General features: G+C 43.2%; 1 protein-coding gene across 3 annotated transcripts; it reads right to left on the reverse strand.

Annotated features, from left to right (window-relative positions):
* Positions 1-1,754: 1,754 nt before the first annotated feature.
* On the reverse strand, positions 1,755-21,573 carry xpo7 (exportin 7). 3 transcript variants are annotated; one of them, XM_070924254.1, is made up of 28 exons: positions 21,535-21,573; positions 16,197-16,343; positions 15,535-15,628; positions 14,535-14,701; positions 14,386-14,451; positions 14,194-14,298; positions 13,143-13,308; positions 12,625-12,698; positions 12,424-12,543; positions 12,193-12,339; positions 11,844-12,016; positions 10,601-10,794; positions 10,201-10,306; positions 9,611-9,746; positions 7,683-7,756; positions 7,381-7,461; positions 6,512-6,575; positions 6,321-6,429; positions 6,049-6,155; positions 5,779-5,867; positions 5,566-5,673; positions 5,180-5,262; positions 4,619-4,833; positions 4,103-4,241; positions 3,854-4,011; positions 3,198-3,296; positions 2,679-2,806; positions 1,755-2,506 (listed from the first exon to the last, which is right to left on the reverse strand). In XM_070924254.1, exons 1-28 carry the CDS (start codon positions 21,565-21,567, stop codon positions 2,413-2,415), a joined length of 3,276 nt encoding a protein of 1,091 aa, XP_070780355.1. In that variant the 5' UTR covers positions 21,568-21,573; the 3' UTR covers positions 1,755-2,412. The 3 variants fall into 3 exon arrangements, with proteins under 3 accessions (XP_070780355.1, XP_070780356.1, XP_070780354.1); XM_070924255.1 differs by lacking the exon at positions 14,386-14,451; XM_070924253.1 differs by having other exon boundaries at positions 14,194-14,451.
* Between the last annotated feature and the right edge of the window lie 912 nt (positions 21,574-22,485).

The following is a 22,485-nucleotide window of genomic DNA, read 5'->3' on the forward strand; positions in this document are numbered from 1 at the left end:
CTACTGGGAACTGCCGGTTTTCCCTCCATCATCATCTTCATCATCTCCTCCTATAAAGGTGGCACAGACCTCAGCTGTTGAGCTCCATCGTGGGTTCGCAGCACCATGAGACGCCACATACACACCAGGCAACAGAGAGCCACTCCACACACACACGCACGCACACACACACACACACGTGCACACACACACACACACACAACACACACACACACACACACACCAAAAGGACTCCGCTGCAGGACCTAAAGGGGGCAGTCCCAAAACCTGGTCCAAGGAATCCAGAGTGTAAACAAAATGGTGGAAACTGCACCCGGCCTACCAGAGGGGAACATGTAGCTGCGACCATGTTGTTTACACGTCGGCCATCGCAGGGAAACAAGCAAGTGAGAGTGCACGAGACCGACAGGACGCCGCCGCCGCCGCCTCACTTTGCTCGGAGGAGAAAGGCGTCCCGGGCGGGACGGCAGAGAGGGAGATCTGATGTTGAGTCTGTTCTGGGTCGGACTGTAGAGGTTCAGGACCTCTGACAAACACTATCAGGAGAAGCAGCTCGAGCCTCAAGTTCACCAAACAAACTTCAATTTCACGTAAATCATTTCAAAGTAGAGCTGCAGCGGGAAACAATCGGTGAACTGAACGTGGTGTTCGGAGTTCAGAGCGGTGGTCGGACAAAACAAGACGTCTGAGCTGAAACGATGAATCGACCGACAGAAAAGCATTCGGAAACTATTCTGACGTAATCGCTGAAAGTAAAAATGTGACCTGTGTGTGGCTTTTTCTTGACTAAACGATGATGAAATGGATCGTTAGTTCGGGCCTAATTACAATAAGTCCTACATGTTTTGCAGCCATGTTGGTTCGCTGGCTGCTGAGTCAGTATAACACAGTGGCTAATACGGGGAGCTACTTCCTGTGTTTACGTTCAGTCGGACTCAGGAGCACTTGAAATGATTCCGGCTGCAGCTAACAGTTATTTTCATCATCAATCAGTCTTTCCATCCTTTTCCTGTTTAATTAGTGAATCAGGTCCAGTGGTTCAGGACAGGAAAGCAGCACAAAAATATTTCTGTCCTCATCTTCGCTTCGTTTCTTCACACTTTTGCTTGAAAAGTGAAAATTGTTGACAATTTTCTTTTAATCAGCTAATCGAATGAAGTCAAACTCCACTGATTGTCCACCTCAGCGTGTTTCCAGGTGTTGGGGGGTTCTTCAGCGTCTCAGAGGGAGCTGCTGGAGTCAGACAGAAGAGAGCTGACCAGAGATCTGTAGCTGCTGCAGGCTACATTAGCCACTACTAGCATAACACACCACAATCTACCACACAAATGTCAGAGGGAGAGTTGCATTGTGGGTAACGTAGGCAGCAGGTTTTGATAAAGAATAACGATGATGAACAAGAGCTCTAGTCCCAAATGATTTCTCTAAAACTGAAGTGTATCTGGAAGCTTTAAGCTGCTTTACCTGAAGTCCCGTTTGTCACACCGAGTCAGAAAGGACACAAGAACGAGAACCCGGTCCCTTTAAGGCCGTCGGGCCTGCTGCCGCGGGGGGGGCGTGGCTATTTACATCACTTCAACCAGAGACTTAGTAAAATGTACAACATGGATGCTCTGACTCTGCCTCTCTGTTCGTGTGTGTACCTCTTCTAACTGTTCTATGACAGCTCTGCAGCCTAAGTGCTCCTGTGGCCACCCTGCAGCTAGGTTCAACCCCCCCCCCATCACTCACCCGTCCTCCCTCTCACCTCCAGCTCCCGTGGAAAGCTCGCTCCCCACGCAGACAGACAGTTGCACTAACTCACTACACTGTAAAAAGCTCAATCACACCGTTTTTGTTTAGTTTTTTCTGTTTTTCCTCGACTCATCTTTGTGTTTTAAATTCGATCATTATAAACATTGTTCAAAATGTTACGAAAAAAAATGTACACTTGGTTTTTTGTGTGTTTTCTATACAAGGCAGGCAGAAGCGGATTACTACGTTTACCGGCGTTTGTCCCCTTCCTCACCCCCACCTCACCACTCTGCTTCCTCTGCGAGTGATTTAGAGTGCTTAGACATGCGACCCCTCCCTCTGACCTCCTGACCCCTCCACTGTTAGGACAGCCAGACGAGTCAGACCATCGCTTTAAAATAGATCTGTATATATTTATATATGTTTATATCAAAAAGGAGTGGGGAGGGAGGGGGGGCAGGTGCAACACACGGTGGTTTATTCGCTGAATTTCGTCAACGATCCCGTACGTCGTGTCGGGGGGAGGAGATGATCCCCAGGCATCCGGGCCCAGGGAGGGAGGGGGGAGGCTGATGCAGAGAGGAGGGAGGCAGAGAGGGGGGAGGGAGGGAGGCTGTGGAGGAGCGAGGGAGGGGTGAGCTCTGTCTGCAGCTGGATAAGACTCCTCTGTGTGGAATGTCAGCTCATCATGTCGTTGCTGTTGACGCCGTATGTCGAGTTCTTCATGCTGTCGTTGACTTCCCTCCTGAACACAGACAGGTTCTGAGTGAACCTGCAGACAGACAGACAGGCAGACAGACAGGCAGAGAGAGACTATTACAATCTGAGCTGAATGAAGTGTAACAGATGTGAGGTGACGTTTCAGTTTGCTCCATCCCGACTGTGACGTAGGGGAATTATACTTCTAAATATAAAATATAAAACATATAATATATGAGACCTACCTGTCCCGGTTCTTTGTTAGTAGATTTCTCTCTATTCCCTCCATCAAGTTCTCGAAACATAAGTGCATGGCTTGCTGCTTCTCTGGGGGCTGACTGTTGACGATGCTGTTCCTCAAGTCAGCAAAATACTGCAGGACACACAAACATGCATGTTAACACACACACACACAGAGACAGACAGACAGACAGACAGACAGACAGACAGACGTTTCGGAGGTGGTCCCGAGGCCTGAACTACGGAGCAGGGTTTGAGGTCAGCGAGGTGCCTTCAGGGTTAACCCTGTGTTTTCAGGGTTACGACGGTGCCTCACTTCTTACCGGGGCACGTTGCCATGGTAACTTAGTGACAAACACTAGATTGTGAAACCCTGGGTTGACTTAGAGTTGATAACCAGCGTGGTGTGAGCGCTTAGCGAGGTCGCGGTTGTTCGGCTCAGTGAAGCCACATCAGGAGGAGATACCCTGGGTCTGTTGAACCCGCTTCGTAGTTCAGGTCTCAGGTCTGTGTCGGATGTTTACCTTCTCGTTGAGCAGGATCAGGCCTAACAGAGGTCGAGACATCGACCACTGGTTCCTACAGTCCTCGAAGATGATGATGTTCAACACTGTGGACAGCATCTGCACAACAACCACAGCACCAGGTTTACAGACTGTCAGTGGTCGCCCCTGAATGCAACATGCAGAGATGCACCGATCCATCGGCTCCGACACTAGTATTAGTAAGTAATATGAAGCTGATCTGGTATCAGACACACGTGACCAGGCTACAGTGGACCTCAACTGTGACACTACAAGTGTTGCCAAAAATTGACTCGATAAAATTTTCTAAAACATTTTCTGCATTTTTTTGCTGTGATGTCATTTTGAAAGTTTGTATGGATGAAGTAATGTTTAATTTCATTATTTTCTACTATTTTATTTACTGTTTTTGTGACTGTTCAACAAATCTCAGTAGAGGCCTCAGAAAGCAAAGACTGGTGTTACATCTTATTAAAGACAAACTTTAGCAGCTGGAGTTAAAAACACGTAACGTTAGTTCACCACGGCCTCTTCAGGTGCCTGAAGGACGGGCTACAGAAGATTAGTTCACTTCCATTTTTCATTGAGGTATCAGAACGGGGTCGGTTCGGTGCATCTCTGCTAACATGATGGCAGAGAGAAAACTGATCTCTGACCTGCTGGATCATCTCTGGGTGCTGCTGCATGATGTGGAGGAAGCGATCGTCTGTCGCCATCGGAGTGGGACGCTTCTTTGTGGAGCGCGACAGCTGCTTGAACAGGTAGGTCACTATGTGGTCCAGACTGGAGCAGCAGCCTGTGCACACCATTGTATCTGAACACACACACACACACACACACAGACGTAAGAACTACCATGCCGCACACTCTCATTAAAATTCAAACCTGACCTCTGAGTGTTTTACCGAGTGCGGTGAGTCCTTCTGATATCGAAGACAGGATGTACATGACGACGTGAGGCTCCAGGCTGGCGATGAAGTTCATGTGGTCCTGGGTCAGCACTTCCAGCAGAGAGTAGAAGGACTGGCTGAGCTTCGGGTAGTCCTGCAGGGACGGGAAGAGTCAGACCTTTAGAAAGACACTGGCCGTGCTCATGACAGTCTGATGGCGTAACGTGACTAAAACTGCAAGGACAACAGATCTGAAACCATTCGTTGATTGAAAGAAAATGAACTGGCAACTATTTTGATAACTGATTAACTGGGTCCAAGAATCCCGACATTACCAGCTTTGTCATTTACGAGGATTTGCAGCTGCTTTACATCTCAGTAAACTGAATCTCTTTGGTACTGGGTTGGAAGTGGTTTAGAGATTACTGGAGAACAGATCGGTTTGTGTCTTGAAATGTCGGGGTCAATGTAGCTGTAGACTGTTTAGGAGGTACGGGACCCCCGACCGCCAGACCGTATACGTGAACTTACTAGTAAGTCACTGTGAGGGATGGACAGCAGTAGTTTGATGAAGGTCTGTAAGGCGTTATCCAGAGCGTCGTCGCCGTACAGACGGAAGACCCCGAAGTTGACGTAGTTTCCGCTGAGCACCGCCTTCAGCATGGCGAAGCACACGCTGACCCCCTTCAGCTTCACCCCGTACACCTGGTCCTTCGGGACTTCACCCAACGTCAGGATACGATTCCCTACAAGACAAAACATTTCGAGTGACGACAGACGAGGTTTCAGAGCTGCGACTAAAGATTATAGTCATTATGGACTCATCTGGATTTGTTTTACTGATTGTTTAAATGACAAATATCCACAGAATATAATATATTTATTGGATGTTTCAGGCCTTCGCATCATGAAACTATTCAACAAACAACAGTTTTATGACACTAATACTATTGTGTTTTTTTTTTAATATATCACAAAAATGGTCACACATATAATGAGTACATAAACAAATGATCGTGATTCATTGAATTTTGAACAGTTGGGTCTCCGCACGTCACCAGGGAAGCGTTAACAACGTGAAAGCCAAAGTACCGTAGGTTGTGATCATCTTGCTGGTTTCTCTGAACAGCAGGATGCCGTTGGGCGACGACACATCAAACTGTAACCTTTGAGATCTACAACAAAAAGAAATGAACAATGAGTCTCAGGAAAGTAGTGACTTATGATGATGTGATGATGACTTCTCATCACATAGGAATCTTCATTTATCAACCAACCTACAGGTGTGAAAGCAGCATTTGAGTATCTTCTATAAATAAATATATTATTATTAATAATGTGATCATTCTTATTATAAAACCCCCCTGCAGTGACTCCACAGATCAAATCTGAACCGCTTCACGTGTCTGAACGTGTTCTGATGTTTGATCCAGATAAAGCAGTTACTCCTCTGCTGCTGCGTCACGCAGAGCGTTTACCTGTTGTGAACGAGCTCGGCCATAAGTTTGAGGACAGGCGTGGTGCATGCTGGGTCATGGTACCAAAGCTCGATGGCGCGCTGCAGGATGGGCATGTAGGCTGGATATCTGCAGGTCTGGGTTAAGGACAGCTCTCAGAGATTGTTATTTCAGTTCAGTTATTTCGACAGACTATGATGCCGTTAGCAGCTCTCAGGTCAGCTGTAAGGATACATCCAGTCAAAGAGCATCATGAAGCTCGTCTTGGCGTTAAAGGCGAACGCGATGCCTCGCAGGTCTCGGACCAAACCCACCAAAGTCCTCTACAGGAAACAAGAGAAGAAGAAAACTGTCAGAATAAAACACCTCAGTGAAATTAAAGATGCTCTCGTCCAAACTGACTTCAATCATGACGTGAATGAACGGCATATCCCAAAGACATCAGCTGCTGCAGTGTGAGTGTGTGTGTGTGTGTGTGTGTGTGTGTGTGTGTGTGTTCATCACCTTGGCTTCCTGCTCGTTGAAGGTGTTTGTACTCAGCATCTGAGCCACAGTTTCAAACGCAGCCGTCAAAGGCAGCATGAACTGTTCGAACTGGTCCTCGTCCTCACCTGCGGACACACACACACACACACACACACACACACACACACACACACACACACACACACACACACAGGGTGAAAGGTTTGTGTCGGCCTCACAACACATTTATTAGTTGGTGCAGTGTGTGTGTGTGTGTGTGTGTGTGTGTGTGTGTGTGTGTGTGTGTTTACCCAGATCGACCATCAGCAGGCGCCCCAGTGCCGTGTAGAAGGTGGTCCGACACCTCATGTCGCTCAGATTGGACTGGTTGTTCACTCCCAGGAAGGAGAAGTGCTCGCTCTGACAGGCAGACAGGACGTTAGCAACACGTAGCTGTCTGTGCTGAGTGTACGATGTGAAGGGGATGTAAAGATGTACTCACCGTGTGGTTATTCAACATGAACTGGACAGCACTGAGCTTCACCAGCTTCCTCACACTGCTGTACGTGAACAAACAGGAGGTCAAGGAGAAAACACACACATCCAGAAACTCATGTACGACCCAGCTCAACATTACGTTTACTCTCAGACCTCAAGCAGGAAGGGAGGGGGGGGGGGGGGGGGGGGGTAAAGTTACGTTAGAGCCGACACGATTAGTTAATAAGTTGATTAGTTGATCACCAACAATTTGATAAATCAATTAACCCTTGAAGTTATTTATTCAGCAAAGTTTGTTTGATTTCAGCTTCTCTAATGTGAGGATTTGTTGCTTTTCTCAGTTTTATATCACAGTAAACAGTGAATATCATTTTTCAGCTGGTTGCAGCTATAATTTATATAATACATGATCAGTTTTGAGGCCGATATTGATATTTGAAAGCTTATAAAATCCGACAATGATATATCAGCAAATATACATTTTCACACAACTCGTGCTCATTATTGTGCCTCTTTCTTGACTTCTCACTCAGTTCAAACTCCTTTCAGACAACAGACTCGTACGACGCCTGGACGGCCGTCACTCTGGCTACTGTTAGCAGAGACAGCCTGCAGTTCATAGATGAGCCTGATTAATAACATCCAATAATCACCAGTTCGAAGTTAAGTTTCAGCTCTCTGGCTGTCCACAAACACGCTCCCTCGATACTGATGCACGCACACTTTGTATTTCTGTCTCCATCTCTTTCCGTCAGTTCAATTACGTAACTGAAGTAAAAGATCTGAGTTCTTCATCCACCACTGAGCAAACACACATGAACACGCAGGCTGCACACACTCACACACACACACACACACACACATCAAGGATATCCTAAAGAGAGGTCGTTCAGTAGTTGGAGTGTCTTGGAGGTGATTGGTTCACACTGACCCCAGTACTTCAAGTTTGTGATGCTGAAAGAGAAAAAAGATTGACATGCTTCATTAGTGTGTGTCACACACACACACACACACACACACACACACACACACACACACACACACACACACACACACACACACACACAAACACACACAAACACACACAAACACACACAAATACAAAATGTCTGTGGTTTCCAACACATAAACAACCTGGACAGATGCATTTAATAATTTTCATTTTTGTTACTCACATTTTCCCTATAAAGACACTGAGTACCATCGTCTCGTCATTCAACCCCAGAACCTCCGATAGCCGTCGATAAAGCTGCAATTAACAAACACAAACACACACTCAACTCTATCAACGTGAACAGCCACAGCCATCAAAATACACACATGTTCACACATAGCTGATGTTATTACAGGGCAATGAGCTCTAGAGATGTGTTGGTCTGGCCGGTCATATCACCGGCCCATCGTGTTTCTTTTAAACTTCCGAAGTGTTTGCACTCTGCTGCTGAAGCATGGACTTAGTTTTATGTGTAAAAGCACTTCACAGTGTCTATATTCACTATATTGTAGTTAGATTGTTTAAGTCGTGCTTTTCTAAACATTCTTTGACAGAAACAGTGAGTTAAACCAGCTTCAAGATTTCATCGGCTGGATTTTAAAGAACTGAAACAGAGGCGGTAACCTTCAGTAACACACTATCAGCTCTCTGTCAGTGGTGGCCTCAGCAGCACTGAGACAAATGAAGCGTGAGGAGATTGAGATCTGTAGAAGATAAAGAGCAGGGGCCTCTCTCTAACTGTAGGACAGAAAGGAAAAGGGGCCCGTCCCTCATGAAACTGACAACACAGCTCCTCTAATGCTGGTTATTGTGTGGACTCTCACGTTGTTTCCGGTGATGCTCTTCACTAAAGGCACTTTTCCACAACAGGAACTTAACAGTCTGTAACCTGGAGCTTCCCGTGACCTAAAACTTTGGTTCTAGGCTCTGCTTCGTGTTTCCACTGTGTTTTACAAACCTGAACATTTTCAATATCATTGAAATATCATTGAAAATGCCCTCATTCTTATGCGCCGTTTGTTTGGTAGACGAGTGAATACTAATATTGATCATTGTTACATGATCAGGTTTTTGGAGAATCCTGGTTATGTGCTGCACATGTATGCATCATATCTTGGATTAAGAAACCTGGATTAGCCCTTACTTTTGATAATATACTACTACTGAATATCTTAGCTGGACAGAAACCTGGATATTGTGGCATATAAACACTGTTGAACACCTGATCCAAGTTTCTGACCTGCACGCACATGATCAGAAACCTGGAAGCTGTTGAGGGCATGTATGCAGGTCTCTCATGTTCCATGTAAACGTCAGATGATCCTGAATAAAAACCAGGAGAAGACTCAAAGCAGGACAGGACAGCTCAACTCACGATGTTTAGCTTCATACACACTCTGTAATTGATGCTGTGTTGCCTCTGAAAATGAGCCGTTGCATCACACCAAACCTAAAAGTACCTGAAACTTGGTACTTTAGTATAATCTCCTGAGCAGTAACCATTCTTTAGTTCCAGGAACTCGTCCCCCAAACTCGGCGGAGGGCAGTGAAAACACAAGCAGACCTTGAAAACGCAGGTTATGGATGGTTAAGTCCCTACAGCAGAAAAGGCATTTAAAACACTGATCCAACACTAGCAGCTAGATGCACACAAAGACAGAGTTTTATTTTGGTCGTGACTGTGAGATTATTGGGATTTCTGCTGATCTGATGCTACTTCTACTAATACCAGCTAATACCAAAACCAGAACTGCACATGTGGAAACAAACTACAGTTCCTACATTCAACCACTTATCTGGGACGTTCACATTTTGCAGTTTCTGCCCCGAACAAAGAGAACACACTCCGTCAGTCAGCATGAACCGCTGAACTATACACCACGTCTAACTACACAATAGTAAAACACGAGTAGTAGCACACCGAGACTGTGTGGCTCTATAGAAACTGCTGCAGTCAGCACTAGCAGACACCACTCAGGACAAAAGACCTGCTCATTCCCACCAACTTGGCCCCCTGTTAACAGCGGGGGGGGGGTTAATGCAACACAGTGGACACATGCTACAGACAAGATCCAACACAACAGCAGCATCATTAAAAGCAGCGTTTACCTTTGATGATTTCTGCACCTGATCACCGATGTAGATCTTTCTGAACTGTTCAAAGAAGCTGAGCATAGCCAGCTCCAGTCTCTCGTTGCCGGCCTGAGCTAGCCGAGAGTCGGTCAGATTCATCAGCTGGAGCACCCTGAGACGAACACACAAACATGGTTTAACCCTTATCCTAGAACATGTGGAGTCCCACAGGGCAGCGCTCTGGGCCCCCTACTGTTTCTATTATATGTGAATGACTTGGAATGTGCTGCTGTGGAAAACGTCCTTTTCAATAATAATTATTATTAATAATAATAATAATAATAATTTATAATAATCGACTAATCGTTTCAAAAAAGGTTCATGACTAATGGGAAATTAGGAAGTATGGCTCGACAGAGAACTGTTGCAGCATTTTAAGTAAAAGTTTATTGTATTTTCCTGTTTTTTTAAGGGACTTGAAAAATAAAGCATTGAAAACTGTTTCCAAAGGAATTAGACAAACTGCAAGTTAAAATGTTTTTCCCATGTCAGTTCCTCAAAACATGATAAACATGATATTTTCAGGGTTTTAACTTGACAACTCCCAAATATTGTTGAACTCTTACCGACAGACTAACTCTCCGTCCATGGCGTCCTGCTCATCTGTACTCGCAAACGACACCCGTCCACCGATCACCGCCCCGATTATATAAACCAGCCATGTCAACCGACCTGCAGAGGGAGGAACATGACCTTTATGATATTTACATCCCGAAAACCAGATGTCCAGTTTCAATTCATTCACTTAGTAGCCACATCGTGACTTTTAACTCAGTGCATTATATCAGCATTATTTAAAAAGACTAGTAAAAGCATGAGCTCCAAAGCTACAAGGCATCGTTTATCAATACAAAGAGTTTTATATCAAACAATAATCAGAATTAGAAACATTTTGAAAATACAATCAAATATCCAACTTCCAATTTAAAGCTTGAGCTTGAATCCCCATTTGAGTGCAGCTCGTACCCTCCTGCACAGTGATGTCTGCGGCACTCGAGTTGGTGGATTGTAGCAGCTCCTGGTAGGTCTGAGCTGCCTGGTCGAACAGTTGGACCAGCAGAGCACATGTCTTCTCGTACTCACACCTCCCGATGGTGGATAACTGGTCTAACTGCTGCTGGACGAGGCCAGCGTCATCTAGAGGGTCTTCTAAACCATCTCTGTGGAGTCAGACACAGTTTATTCACTTTGTGACTCTGGCGGTCGAACAGACGTGTTCATTCCCATCCTCAGAAAACTTTGGCTGATTTTTGGAAGAATTTGAAACCTGCATTCTTTACAGAATCAGAATTACTTTATTTACATGTTTACTAGCTAGCAATCTTTTGTTTTATCTGTCTTTGTTGACGCATTGCACCTTTTTTCACATTATTTCACATTATCAGCACTAACGTTTTTAGTGGAACAGCACAAAACCATCAGCAGGATGCATAACGATATTAGTGGTCAGTAGCTCACTCTGGCCATCAGAGTGTGTTCATACTGTATAACATCATCACTTTAAAGGAATAGTTCCTTTTTTGGCTTTCTTGCCCAGAGTTAGGTGAGAATATCAACATCAATGTCTGTACGCTGAATATGAAGGCAGAGCCAACAGCAGGTTAGCTTAGCTTAGCATAAAGACTGGAAACGGGGGGAAACAGCTAGCCTGGCTCTGTCTGAAACCAGCCACCGACCACCTCCTCTAGAGTGCGCTGATTAACATGTTACATCTGGTTTGCGTAATTTGTACACAAACAGAAATACAAAAAACAACAAGTTGTGGTTTTATGGTTTACGTGTTGGAAGTGTTTCTTGGTGACTTCCTGGAGTCTTGTTGGAGTCTCCAGCAGAGACTGTAAAACTGCAGCTTGTTGTTTTTGTATTTCTGTTCCGGCTGTCATCCTGCAGCTACATGTAAAAGTAAATAAATAACCTCGTATACAGGGATAAAAAAAACCAATTACAGTTACTACCATACTGACCAACACCTGTTAAAAATGCCTGATGTGGTACCACATCGTATAATTAAAAGCAGGGTTAGCTGAACAAAATGATATCCAACATCTGCAACACCTAAAAACTGCACTGATAGTCTCAAAGTCTCTGTCAACAGAAATCCAGGACAGTGACACAAATCCAAGGAGTCTTGACCGCATATGTTGGTCCACCCACACTGGCACCATGATATAAAGCTGATGGTTGTCTTCATTTACAGAGCAGATCCTACCTGAGGATGACGTGGACTGACTCGAGCCGCGATGTGATGTAGGCCTTGGTGACCTCTGGAGTGTAGGTCTCCAGCAGATGAGGCTCGGTGGCTTTAACGTAGGGGACCGATGCTGCCAGGCGCTGCCACAGACTCAGCAGGTAGTGAACACTGTTGGGGGCAAACTCCCAGTGCTGACACACAGGAGGACAGGACCAGGTGAGGACCGACTACTACCTGAGGTTTTATCATTTCACTTCAAACTGCTGAAACTCTTTAACTCTTGTGTCTTGTTGGTATTGGCTTGTCTTCTTTGTTTCACGTCTCACAGAACTTTCTATGAAGCTTCTGAACAACAGTCGGGACTCACCTGCAGACTGGTGACAGTGAAGTTGGCTATGAGGCGAATAACTTCAGGGTAGTTTTCTACTTTGACCAGCTCCCCCAGCTGGTAGTTACTCTTCAGCCTCGCCAGCAGACGACAGAACTCGTGGTAGTTATTAGGATCAGGCAAACACTGAAACACATTTCACAAGGTCAAACAGCCAGCTGGAAACAGAGAAACAAAAACTGCGCAGGAGGAATGTATCTGTGTGCAAACCTGTGGGTTTGCTAGTATCCTCTTCACTCCGTCCACCAAATGTGAAAGAAACTTTGCTCGCTCTGCGTTGTTGAAGAGAGACCTCCTGACAGAGGCTATCTGAACTAGACACGACAACACCTGCACACACAAACACAATGTTCAGTCTCAAACAGGAGGCTTCACCTGTTATCATGGTGATGTGAAGAACATCTCACTTACCAACGGGGACAGGGACGGAGGGATGGAATGATATAAATTGAAAAAGAGCTGCAGGGTGGAGGAATCAAGAAATGCTGCAACACAGAAACAAAACACAAGTCACAGTGATACAATGGGTGACATTATGGTTACGACTAACTGACTAATCTGGCAGTCATTTTCTCAATCTCTTGATTAATGGTTTGGTCCATAAACGTCACCAAGCTGATATATTTAAATGTCTTGTTTAGTCTGACCAGTAGTCCAAAACCCAAAGACTTTCAGTTTTACTGGCATTTCTACTTAAAAACTGACTTCAAATGACTGATCAATCAATCTACTAATCAATCAATTTTATCAAATGAATCTACTTCAGGATCAAAGAGTGTTCAACAAGTTCAATTCAAGATTCACTAAATGCTTTTAGTGTAATTACAAAAACTGTTCATCATTTCAGTCATTAAAAATACATGAAGCTTGTTATTAAAATGTACAATAAATGATATGATATGAGCCGTCTGTCCGTCCGCCGCGGCTACCTGATCTCCATGACGTGGGGATCTGCACGGTGCAGAGGTCGTCCGACGACTCGTCTGTGGACGTTCCTATAAAGTCGTAGTTGAGGCAATTGTAGCTGAGTTTGAGCAGCTGCATCAGCAGACCGTGCTGAGATTCATCGTTCAGGTTCAGGTTCTTCCCCGAAGCCTGAGGACACAAACAAACACAAAGCAGCACTCGGGTCAGTTCTCTGCTGTCTGGTTGGAAACAAAGAAGCTGCCTAAACTCTGATCCTTGTTTATTTTGCTCCATCTGTGTCATATGTGTCATAAACTGACATCATCCACAAACTGTGACAGCAGCTCTGAACAATTAAGCTCTTAAAACGTCTGCTGAGGGGAATTATTTTATTTATTTTAGAACGGAAAGTGAACGCAGCTCAGTGCAGACGGAGTTTGTCTGATACAATATAATGCGAAACTCCTTTAAACTGGAAATGTGATTCAGATTCTTCTGATAGGCTCTAACTTGGTGTGCTTCATCATTCTTGGTATATTTGAGCTGATAACAACTTTCACTGTTTGTTTATTTCTTACTTTTTATTAAATTGTTAAACACAGCTTGACTAAATTTGATTGTTTTTTCCCCTAACTAATTGTATCAATAGAACCTGATCAGGACATCCCCATTAATCACCCTGAAGAAAAAAAATCAATCAATGTGACTTGTTTTGGTTTAAAGTAATTAAATAATGCAATTCATGATGTTGAGTTGTTGTTGTAAAATAATTTAGAAAAGAAATGTTAAAATGGTAATTGTTCAGTATTATTATGGACAACGTTAAAAGGAAATGCATCACATTCAGAGATGCTTTTATTCTGAAATTGAAAGGAAGCAACCCGCCCAGTGCATTGTCTTCTTGTAGCTTTAGTGATGATTTGTTTGTAGTCAGTGGAGAGTAAAATGATCATTACTTTCAGAGTGACATGCCGAGGGGTTCCAGGGAATGATCCTGTTCTGACAGCTGAATTAACACAAGTATGAGTTCATCTTCCTCTTTTTGTTTTATATCCTCGATAAAATCAGACAGACCTGTTTGAGGAGGTTGCAGGAAAGCGTGAAAATGTCGAAGAGGGAGGAATCTCTGAAGGACGATGCTATCTTCCTATGTTTGGTCAGAGGATGCGTCGTGTCAGCCTGAGGAACAAACAGACGGTGTGAAACATTTTCAACACAACACGCAGAGAGAAGAAAATGAAGGCTGAAGAGAGGAGGACAACCCACCTGATTGATCTCATTCGTCAGCTGGGACAGGATGGTGACCCCTATGATGCAGTGCTCGACGCTATCCTGTAAACACAACAGTTGCACAGTGAGAGACACAAACCCTGGAGGCGCTGCAGGTGTTGTACAACGATGAACCACACACAGACCTGTAGAAAGCGCGTCACATCGGCGATGACGTTTCTGAAGACGTAGTCATCTTTCTGACAGTCGAACCAGCCCAGTTTGGTGATCCTGGCGTACAGCTGGATCAGAGCCTGGGTCACAAATGCTGCTAACTTTGGCCGCGTCGCCAAATAATTCAGCACATAGTTCCCTGTACATCACAAACGAGAACAACTTCATGAGAGTGGAACAACACACATGAAAGATATTTCAAAATGCAGAGAAATTATATTCATGCAACAAAACAAAAACCCTGACAAGACTGGACTTCAACAGAAACACAATATTGAATCATGTCACTGCTGACATACGTAGTCAATATGATGACTACTGACACTTATTTTCACTGAATGTGTTCGCGTCCAGTGATCACAACATCCTGGTCAGAAACTTCTGGCATTACAACAGTAAACTCTGTCTTCTGTTCTGGTGTTTAGCTCCTCGTCTGGTCGTGTGTCGTGGTGTTGCTGCACATCTTTCAATCCTGTGTGTCCACCTACGTTATCAGTGCAGTATAACAAATTACTATCAATTCTTCTCCAATGTATTACGAGGAACCATGGCGAGTTTGTAAGCACATGTGTTGGTTGAGAGTAGACAGAGTTTACTTTGCTCACTAAGCATCTTGTGTCACTGTTAATTTCTCCCTTTGTGTTTTCTTTGTTTGGACAGCAGCAGTATAACAAAGGTGTGTATTTAATTTGACCACATGAGTACGATTCTCTCCTGACATGTTCTATTTTGTTGTTTTGTGTTTTCTCTGCACATAAAACAGCAGCCAACGCCAGCCTGCAGAGGAGCGTTCAACTAGGCTACAACATTTGAGCAGCGTGACTTTAAAAGCTTCTCCATGTGGCGCCTGGACGTCATTAAGGAAAACAAGCTGGAGTTTCAGTAAATGAAATACATTTTCCCACCATGCCTGATTCAAAGGCTGTGTGAGAAAACACCGGATGCAGTTCTCAAACACGGAGATGTACTCACGGATGTCAATGCGTTGTTCGAGGGGAAGAGGGTTGCTGGTTCGAGATACCAGTTTAGACAAACAGGTGGCCGCAAGCAGCTGAGAATATGATGACTGCAGCGAGAGAGGGAAAATATTATGTTAGTAATATATATATATATTATGTTTGGTATTTTCTCCTTACATCCATCTAATTATTTTCAGTTTCTTGATGACAGAAATCAAAAAAAAAGAAACATCTTGAATAGTTAAATACTGCACATAAATCACACAATCAAAACTATTCAAATGAAAACATTAAAAACTAATGAAACCTTCACAAAATGTTCCATGTTATTATTTCCTTTTTAGAGGACTGGTGTTATCATGTAACAGTGTCATAGTCAACTTCATTTTTATGATGGCTTCAGCGATTATTTCTCTTTATGTTACTTTCCACCTCCACTCCACTACTATATGACAGCTATGATTATCAATAACTTTGCAGATAGATTTTACAAAGAAAACTACACAAAAGTAATTGAACGCAGCAAAGCATCAGCAATCCAATACTTTAATATACACTCCAAGAGGGGATACTCTTACATTTGGTACATTTAGCGGGTAATACTTGTACATACAGTAATTTGACTGTATATACAGTAAAAAGCAGCACTGGGACTGTTTCACTGAGCCTACTCACGCTGCCTCTCTCCAGCAGTAGCTGACATTTGCTGAGACAGTCGGGACTGTTGGTGAACTCCACCAGAGCTTTCTCTGCCTGGTGTCGGACGGCGGTGTCGGTAGTCTCATATAGCTGCTTACACAGGATCTCCAGCTGGGCAAGGCCCTAGATAAACACAGAGAAGTGGAAGACGAAGGGCTTATCAGCAACCAACAGGCTCATGTGACACACAGAAAACTTTCATGGACGAGTAGAATAAAACACAATCACACACGAGCAGAGAGCAAAACAGATCAACCAGTGCAATAACATTAACCCACAGGCTGAGAACTCACTAAAGGGGGGGCTTAATGTAAAGAAACCGGCTGAAAACAATTAGCCCAACAATCAATCAACAGAATAATAATCTATCTATCTCTAAATTATCTTGATGATCAATTAATCGTTGAAGTCTACTACTTCACTTCTACTTCTCCAATGTGAGAATTTTGCTTATTAATCATTTCAGCTGAAGGGCTTTTTTCATTACGTTTTGACATTTCATAAGTCTAAACAATGAATCAAGGTTAGAGGTTGAATACGAGTTCACTGGTTGATGGAGATAATAAACAGCTGGAGGAGCTAATAAACAGCTGGTGGAGCTAATAAAACAGCTGGTGGAGCTAATTCTCCAGTCGCTGCCATTAAACCACCGCAGAAGAGGAGGAGGACACGACGAGATGACGTCATTAAAGAGCTCCAGTCGAAGCTCAGACGATGGAGAACCATGTGGAGAACATGATGGAAACATGACATGTAGTGAGGAAGGTCACAGCCTCCTCATCGCTCCACACAGAGCTGACTCATGATGTTTGCAGCGCTTCACTTTGAGTCACAGCTTCGTCTACGGCAGCGTTTATTCATCAAGTCTGTTTCTGGTTTGATCCACGAACAACTTTAACTCTCAGACAGGAAACACTTTTACAAACATTTATTTTTTACATTTCTGGTGTTTCCACTCAGTTTAATGCAGCTTCTCCACTTTGTTGCTTTTCTTTGACTTTCAACTAAACGTCTTAGTGTTTTAAACTTTTGGTGGGACACAAGGAGCGTCATGGACATTTCACGGTTTTCTGACATCGTCTATGTGCCCTGTATTCATCACTGTGTTTGGCCTTTTGTATTTCCACATGAAACATGAGAAATTAACATCCACACAGTAATAACCACGTGCACTTGGACAGCAGATTGTGAACCGTTTACTCCCATGAATTTAATGATATCAAGTTTATTCATGTGGCAGGCAGGAAAAGTGCTGAGTCATGCACAGTCACAGTGAGATGCCAGTCACTGACAAATTCAAAATGGCGGGGCGGCGAGGTTAAAGAACAAGATCAGAGGAGGTGGGGGCTGTGGAGGTCTGGATCTGGGGTACACATTTCATGTGGCGGGGCGTTCTGAGTTTACAGTAGTGTGTGAAGAGCCTGGGGTGCAGTATATTTACTGGAAGGTGGACAGGTGAGTGTCACATCACGCCTGTTCACTGTGAAACTCTGCTGGCCTCAGATAAGAGCTCAGCACCAAACCCTGCCAGCACCTGTGCCATCTGCTGCACCAGACGGAGCCAAACTCAACATACAGTGATGACATCCACACAGGTGGAGCGATGAGACAGTCTAACACTTTGACAATGTGGTTAAAGAGTCTTCATCACCGAAACATTTGATGTCCAATCATAAAGTTTGATCTCTGCTGTCTTAACGTTCACTGTTTACACCCAAGTGTCCACAGCAGTACATGAGCCACTGGAGACGTCCTGTCCCAAAACATCAACAATAAAGACAAGTATGTGGCGGTTTCGTTTCATGGAGTGTATGAAGGTGACGTGCACCTCCTGGACAGGTGACATTGTCCACATTGGGTCTATTGGTCTCACTTTCCTTTCACCCAATATATTCATAGGATAAGTAGTATATGAACATGTAATGGTTTAGAACACACTTTGATGTAGTTTTAAGGGATTCATCATCAGTATGATTTCCTATCCTTCTGGCAGGTTTAAGGATCGATCACATGACCATCTCAGTTCCTGTTCGAGGACAATGCCTTCCAGAATGATGGTTTTTGGTTTCTAATCTTAAATCAAACCACTTCTATTTATATTTGGTCCGTGTGCAGCCTGACAGCAGACAGGTGTGATTTTGGTTACTGATCCCATTTTACGTCCATACATGCAGTTTTGTGTGGAGTCAGCATTTATCACACGGGTGGCGACACCTTCACAAGGTGTAAAACTTCAGCTGCACTTGTCCAAACAAATGTCCTGCTTCACGATTAACCTGTCTTTGATTTACTTCAAAAGAGCTCATTCCAGCTTCTAAATTGTGACAATTTTTCTGCAGAATAACTGATAATGAAAATAATTCCTCGCTGCAGCCAAAAGTTTTCATGTACACACACACACACACACACCTACATCTTGGGTCTATGTGGGGACCGTAATAACTACATATAATACGATTTTAAAAAGTAATCAGCAGATTAGTCGATAATAATATGTATTGTTAGTCGCAGCTCTATTTACTCTAAACTGGTTTACAACAATATTTAACAGATTCTGTCAAGAATGAATGCAGTCGCACAAACCTGCGGTCCAACCTCACAGTATCTACAGCCTTACAGGCACATGTATGCATATCCCATGAACACCAATATTCAAGTGCCATGTGCTCTAAAAACTTAAACATTTATCAACCCCACTTGTGACAGTGTGAGTTAAATATTGGCAGCTCTACTTCATAGGTAAGTATTTCATCCATGTACAGTTAAGAGGAAGCAGCTGTTAAACCTGTTGTGTCAAACTCAACCCTTGTTTTGACATTAAATCTAAGGCTGAAACTAACTGATTATTTTTATTATTGATTAATGTCACAGTTCAGTTTCATCTGTATGATGTCAGAAAACAGTGAGAAATGACCATCAGAGTTTCTCAGAGTCAAAGGTGACGTCTTCACGTGTCTTGTTTAGTCCGATCAACGGTCCAAAATCCAAAGACATTCAGTCGATGTGATATTAGAGATGGGCGGATGAAAAAAAAACCCTGCAACTGATGCCTCAAATGTCTCTGCTGCTTCAGAAAGAGATTCAGCTAAACTGTGTGATCAACACATCACACAGACAGGAAGAGAATAACTATAAGAGTTACATGAATATTTTGTGTCAAAAATATTTTATATCTAGATATAATTATTGTACTGTAACATGTTACACAAGAACATCTATATTTAATGCAGCACTACTCAACAAACGTATTACAGATTTTTATTGACTAAAACTATTAAACTCAGGGAGGTGGTGTTGTGTTTCAGCCCCCTGCAGTGTTTGAAGCCCTGAATCTTTGAATCTTTTTTCTGCACAAATTTCAGTCTTCAGTCTCTACATCATATAAAACCTCAAATTTGAAAAGCTGTCGCCAAAGAATATTTCATATTATGGATAATGGTATAATCACTTCAGTTATAGTTTCCATTGAGAAAACATGACAGAATAGAGTTCAGTAGTTAAATCAAAGAAAAGGGGAAACTGTGAGCTAGAGCTGAAAGTCCATTCATTTAGTAATTGATCGACAGAAAAATAATTGCCATTCTGAGAATGGATTAATCATTTAAGTAATTTTTCAAGCAAAAATGACAAATGTACTAGTTCCTTCTCAAATGTGACAATTTCTTGATTTCCTCTGTTTTACATCACTGTAAATGAAATAACTTCTGTCTGTGACTGTTGGTCCAATAAAACAAGATGCCACCTTGAACTCTGGGAAGTTCTTATCGTGATATTTTGTGATTTTTCACTATTTTCTGACATTTTACAGGAAAAAGCAATTAATCAACAGAGAAAATAAAAAGGCAGAATAGTTTGTGTCATCCTTCATTGTGTGACGCTATGATGTAGTTCAGTATAATAAGTAAAAGATGTAAAAGACTTTTTAAAAAAAGGGGTGAAAATTATGACCTTATTTATATACAATCAGATCACGATGCTTTCTTTGGAGCTCATGTGACAGACCAATATAATGAAGCTTGTTTGGATCAGATCCAGAGAGACTCAGTGTCAATGTCAGTGCTGCAGCTCCTCCATGCTGCACAGGTCAGTGCGGCTGCTCTCTGTCTCTAGCATGGAGGCTAAAGCTGCTCATGTTCACCACGACTGTTGTCAAGTCTCTTTTAAGTCCAAGTGGCACCCACGTCGCTTGATTTGGGATGTTATGGCAGTAAAAATAAAGTTACCAGTCTTAATAATCCCATGCTAGCTACCGCTTTCTACGCTACAAAACAACACTAGCTACCAGTACAACAATAACATGGTGCATGAAGTTAGCTTTAAAACAAAAACAGCAACGTCTCTCTTAGGACATTATGGAGGACCCGCCGGTTAACTGGGGGAAATGTAAGCAGTATAGAAAAACCTCGCAGTTAAACTTCAACCAAAGTGCCCTCTCCTCTGTCTAGCACCAAACATGTGTCCAGTCCAGACCACGAAGCAGCTAGCTTTAGACAGGCTAGCTAAACAAAACAGCACTGCTTAGTTACGCACATAAACAATACAGGTGTAAATTCCCCGGTGCCCCCAATTCAATATTCGCGATGTGCAACACGGAGACAGCAGCCACGGGCAAGGAGCCGGTTTTACAGACAAACAGTTAAACAAACCGAATCATGTTTTCAAACGGGCTCGGGCGGGAGAAGTTGACGTCTGGGCTGAAGCTAACGTTAGCATAGCTAGCTAGAGCATCAGCTACCTTTAGCATAACAGGACAACAAATAAGTATTTCAACCTTTAGGCACAAAGCACTATGAGGAATAAGTCAAAGTCTTAGTTCCTAACGTGAGTAATGTCCACATTGTGATTCTCACTGGCGCCAAACTGACAGTTAACCAGTTCGTGTTAGCCTGACAGCTATTCGTCCGCGGCCAACCCATTTGGGTTTTATTGTTTACTTCACTAAAATACGCCGATAAGACACGCCGGTATCCCGGCGATGCTGTGCGTTCAACTGACACGAACATCGGGGATTATACGGGTTATAACCCGGAGGCTCGCTGGCTCTTGTTTTCGTTTTCGAGCCTGAACTCACCCTCGCAGCTAACACAAGCTAACTGTGCAACAAGCCAGCCCGAGCAATGACAGCAGGCCACAAGTCAACACAGGCAGCCACATCTTTTCTTTTACCGCCGACAGCCCAAACACGGCCGCCTCCTGCACGCAGCGGCCGCACACAGGCTCCGTGCGGGGAACTCTGCACCCGAATCCGCGTTCACACTCATTTTCACGCTCGTGGATAAATTGTCGGTTACAAAAACATGAAACCTCTGCTTACCTGCACATGATCCGCCATTTTTCTCCATTTCATGCACCTCTCACTCCCCCGCTTATGGGTATAGAAAGTGACAACAGCGCCCCTCGTGGCAGCCCCTCACTGCTGGAGCAGCTCATTCATTTCAGCCTCCTGACAAACACAAGTACTGCAAAGTTACTGCAAATACTCTACATAGTACTAACTTTACAGTGTGTAAAGTCTTTTAACAATAGTAATAGCAATGACACACTGTAAATAAGTGATTCTGTCATTGGCATCCCATTAATATTTCAAAATAATAAATTAGGACTGTTTGAATGAAAGTTTGGCGACGTTCTTAAATATGGGTCCATATTAGGGATGCAATGAACTATCTTCATTAGCAATTAATCTGCTGATTACTTTCAAATGATTGATTAACCATCAGTAAAGAGTAAAAAGGTCCCTCTATAATTTCCCAAATCTTCGTTGTGTCTTGATTGTCTAAGCATCAGTCTAAAACCCAAAGATATTAGAGAACATTTGGCATTTTCGTATTGAACATGACTTAATATAAACACAGCAGCAGAACTATCAACAAAAACAGATCTGTAGTGTACTGAATCAAGAAAAGGTACATTAAATACAAAATACACCAAACATAAATAGTGTTGACACAAAAATCGTCTCTATTAAGTGAGGGGGTAAGGAGGTTGTAATTAAAAAATAACAGATGTATACAGATAATAACGTGGTCATCAGGCTGTTCTCACTATGAAATGTTTCCCTGTGACAGGAGTTCAAATAAGAACCAAATATGTAACATTTCCTCTGGAACTGTGTATAAGTACATTGAAAGCAGCGTAAAACTGGAGTCAAACTCCTTGTATGTGTACACCATAGACTGTATGACATACTTGGCCCATAAAGCTGATTCTGATAAATCCTTTTTAATTGGTTTATTTATTCATTTATTTATATTAGCTTTTTCTG

This window comes from Enoplosus armatus, chromosome 18 (genome assembly GCF_043641665.1).
Source record: "Enoplosus armatus isolate fEnoArm2 chromosome 18, fEnoArm2.hap1, whole genome shotgun sequence".
NCBI lineage: Eukaryota > Metazoa > Chordata > Actinopteri > Centrarchiformes > Enoplosidae > Enoplosus > Enoplosus armatus.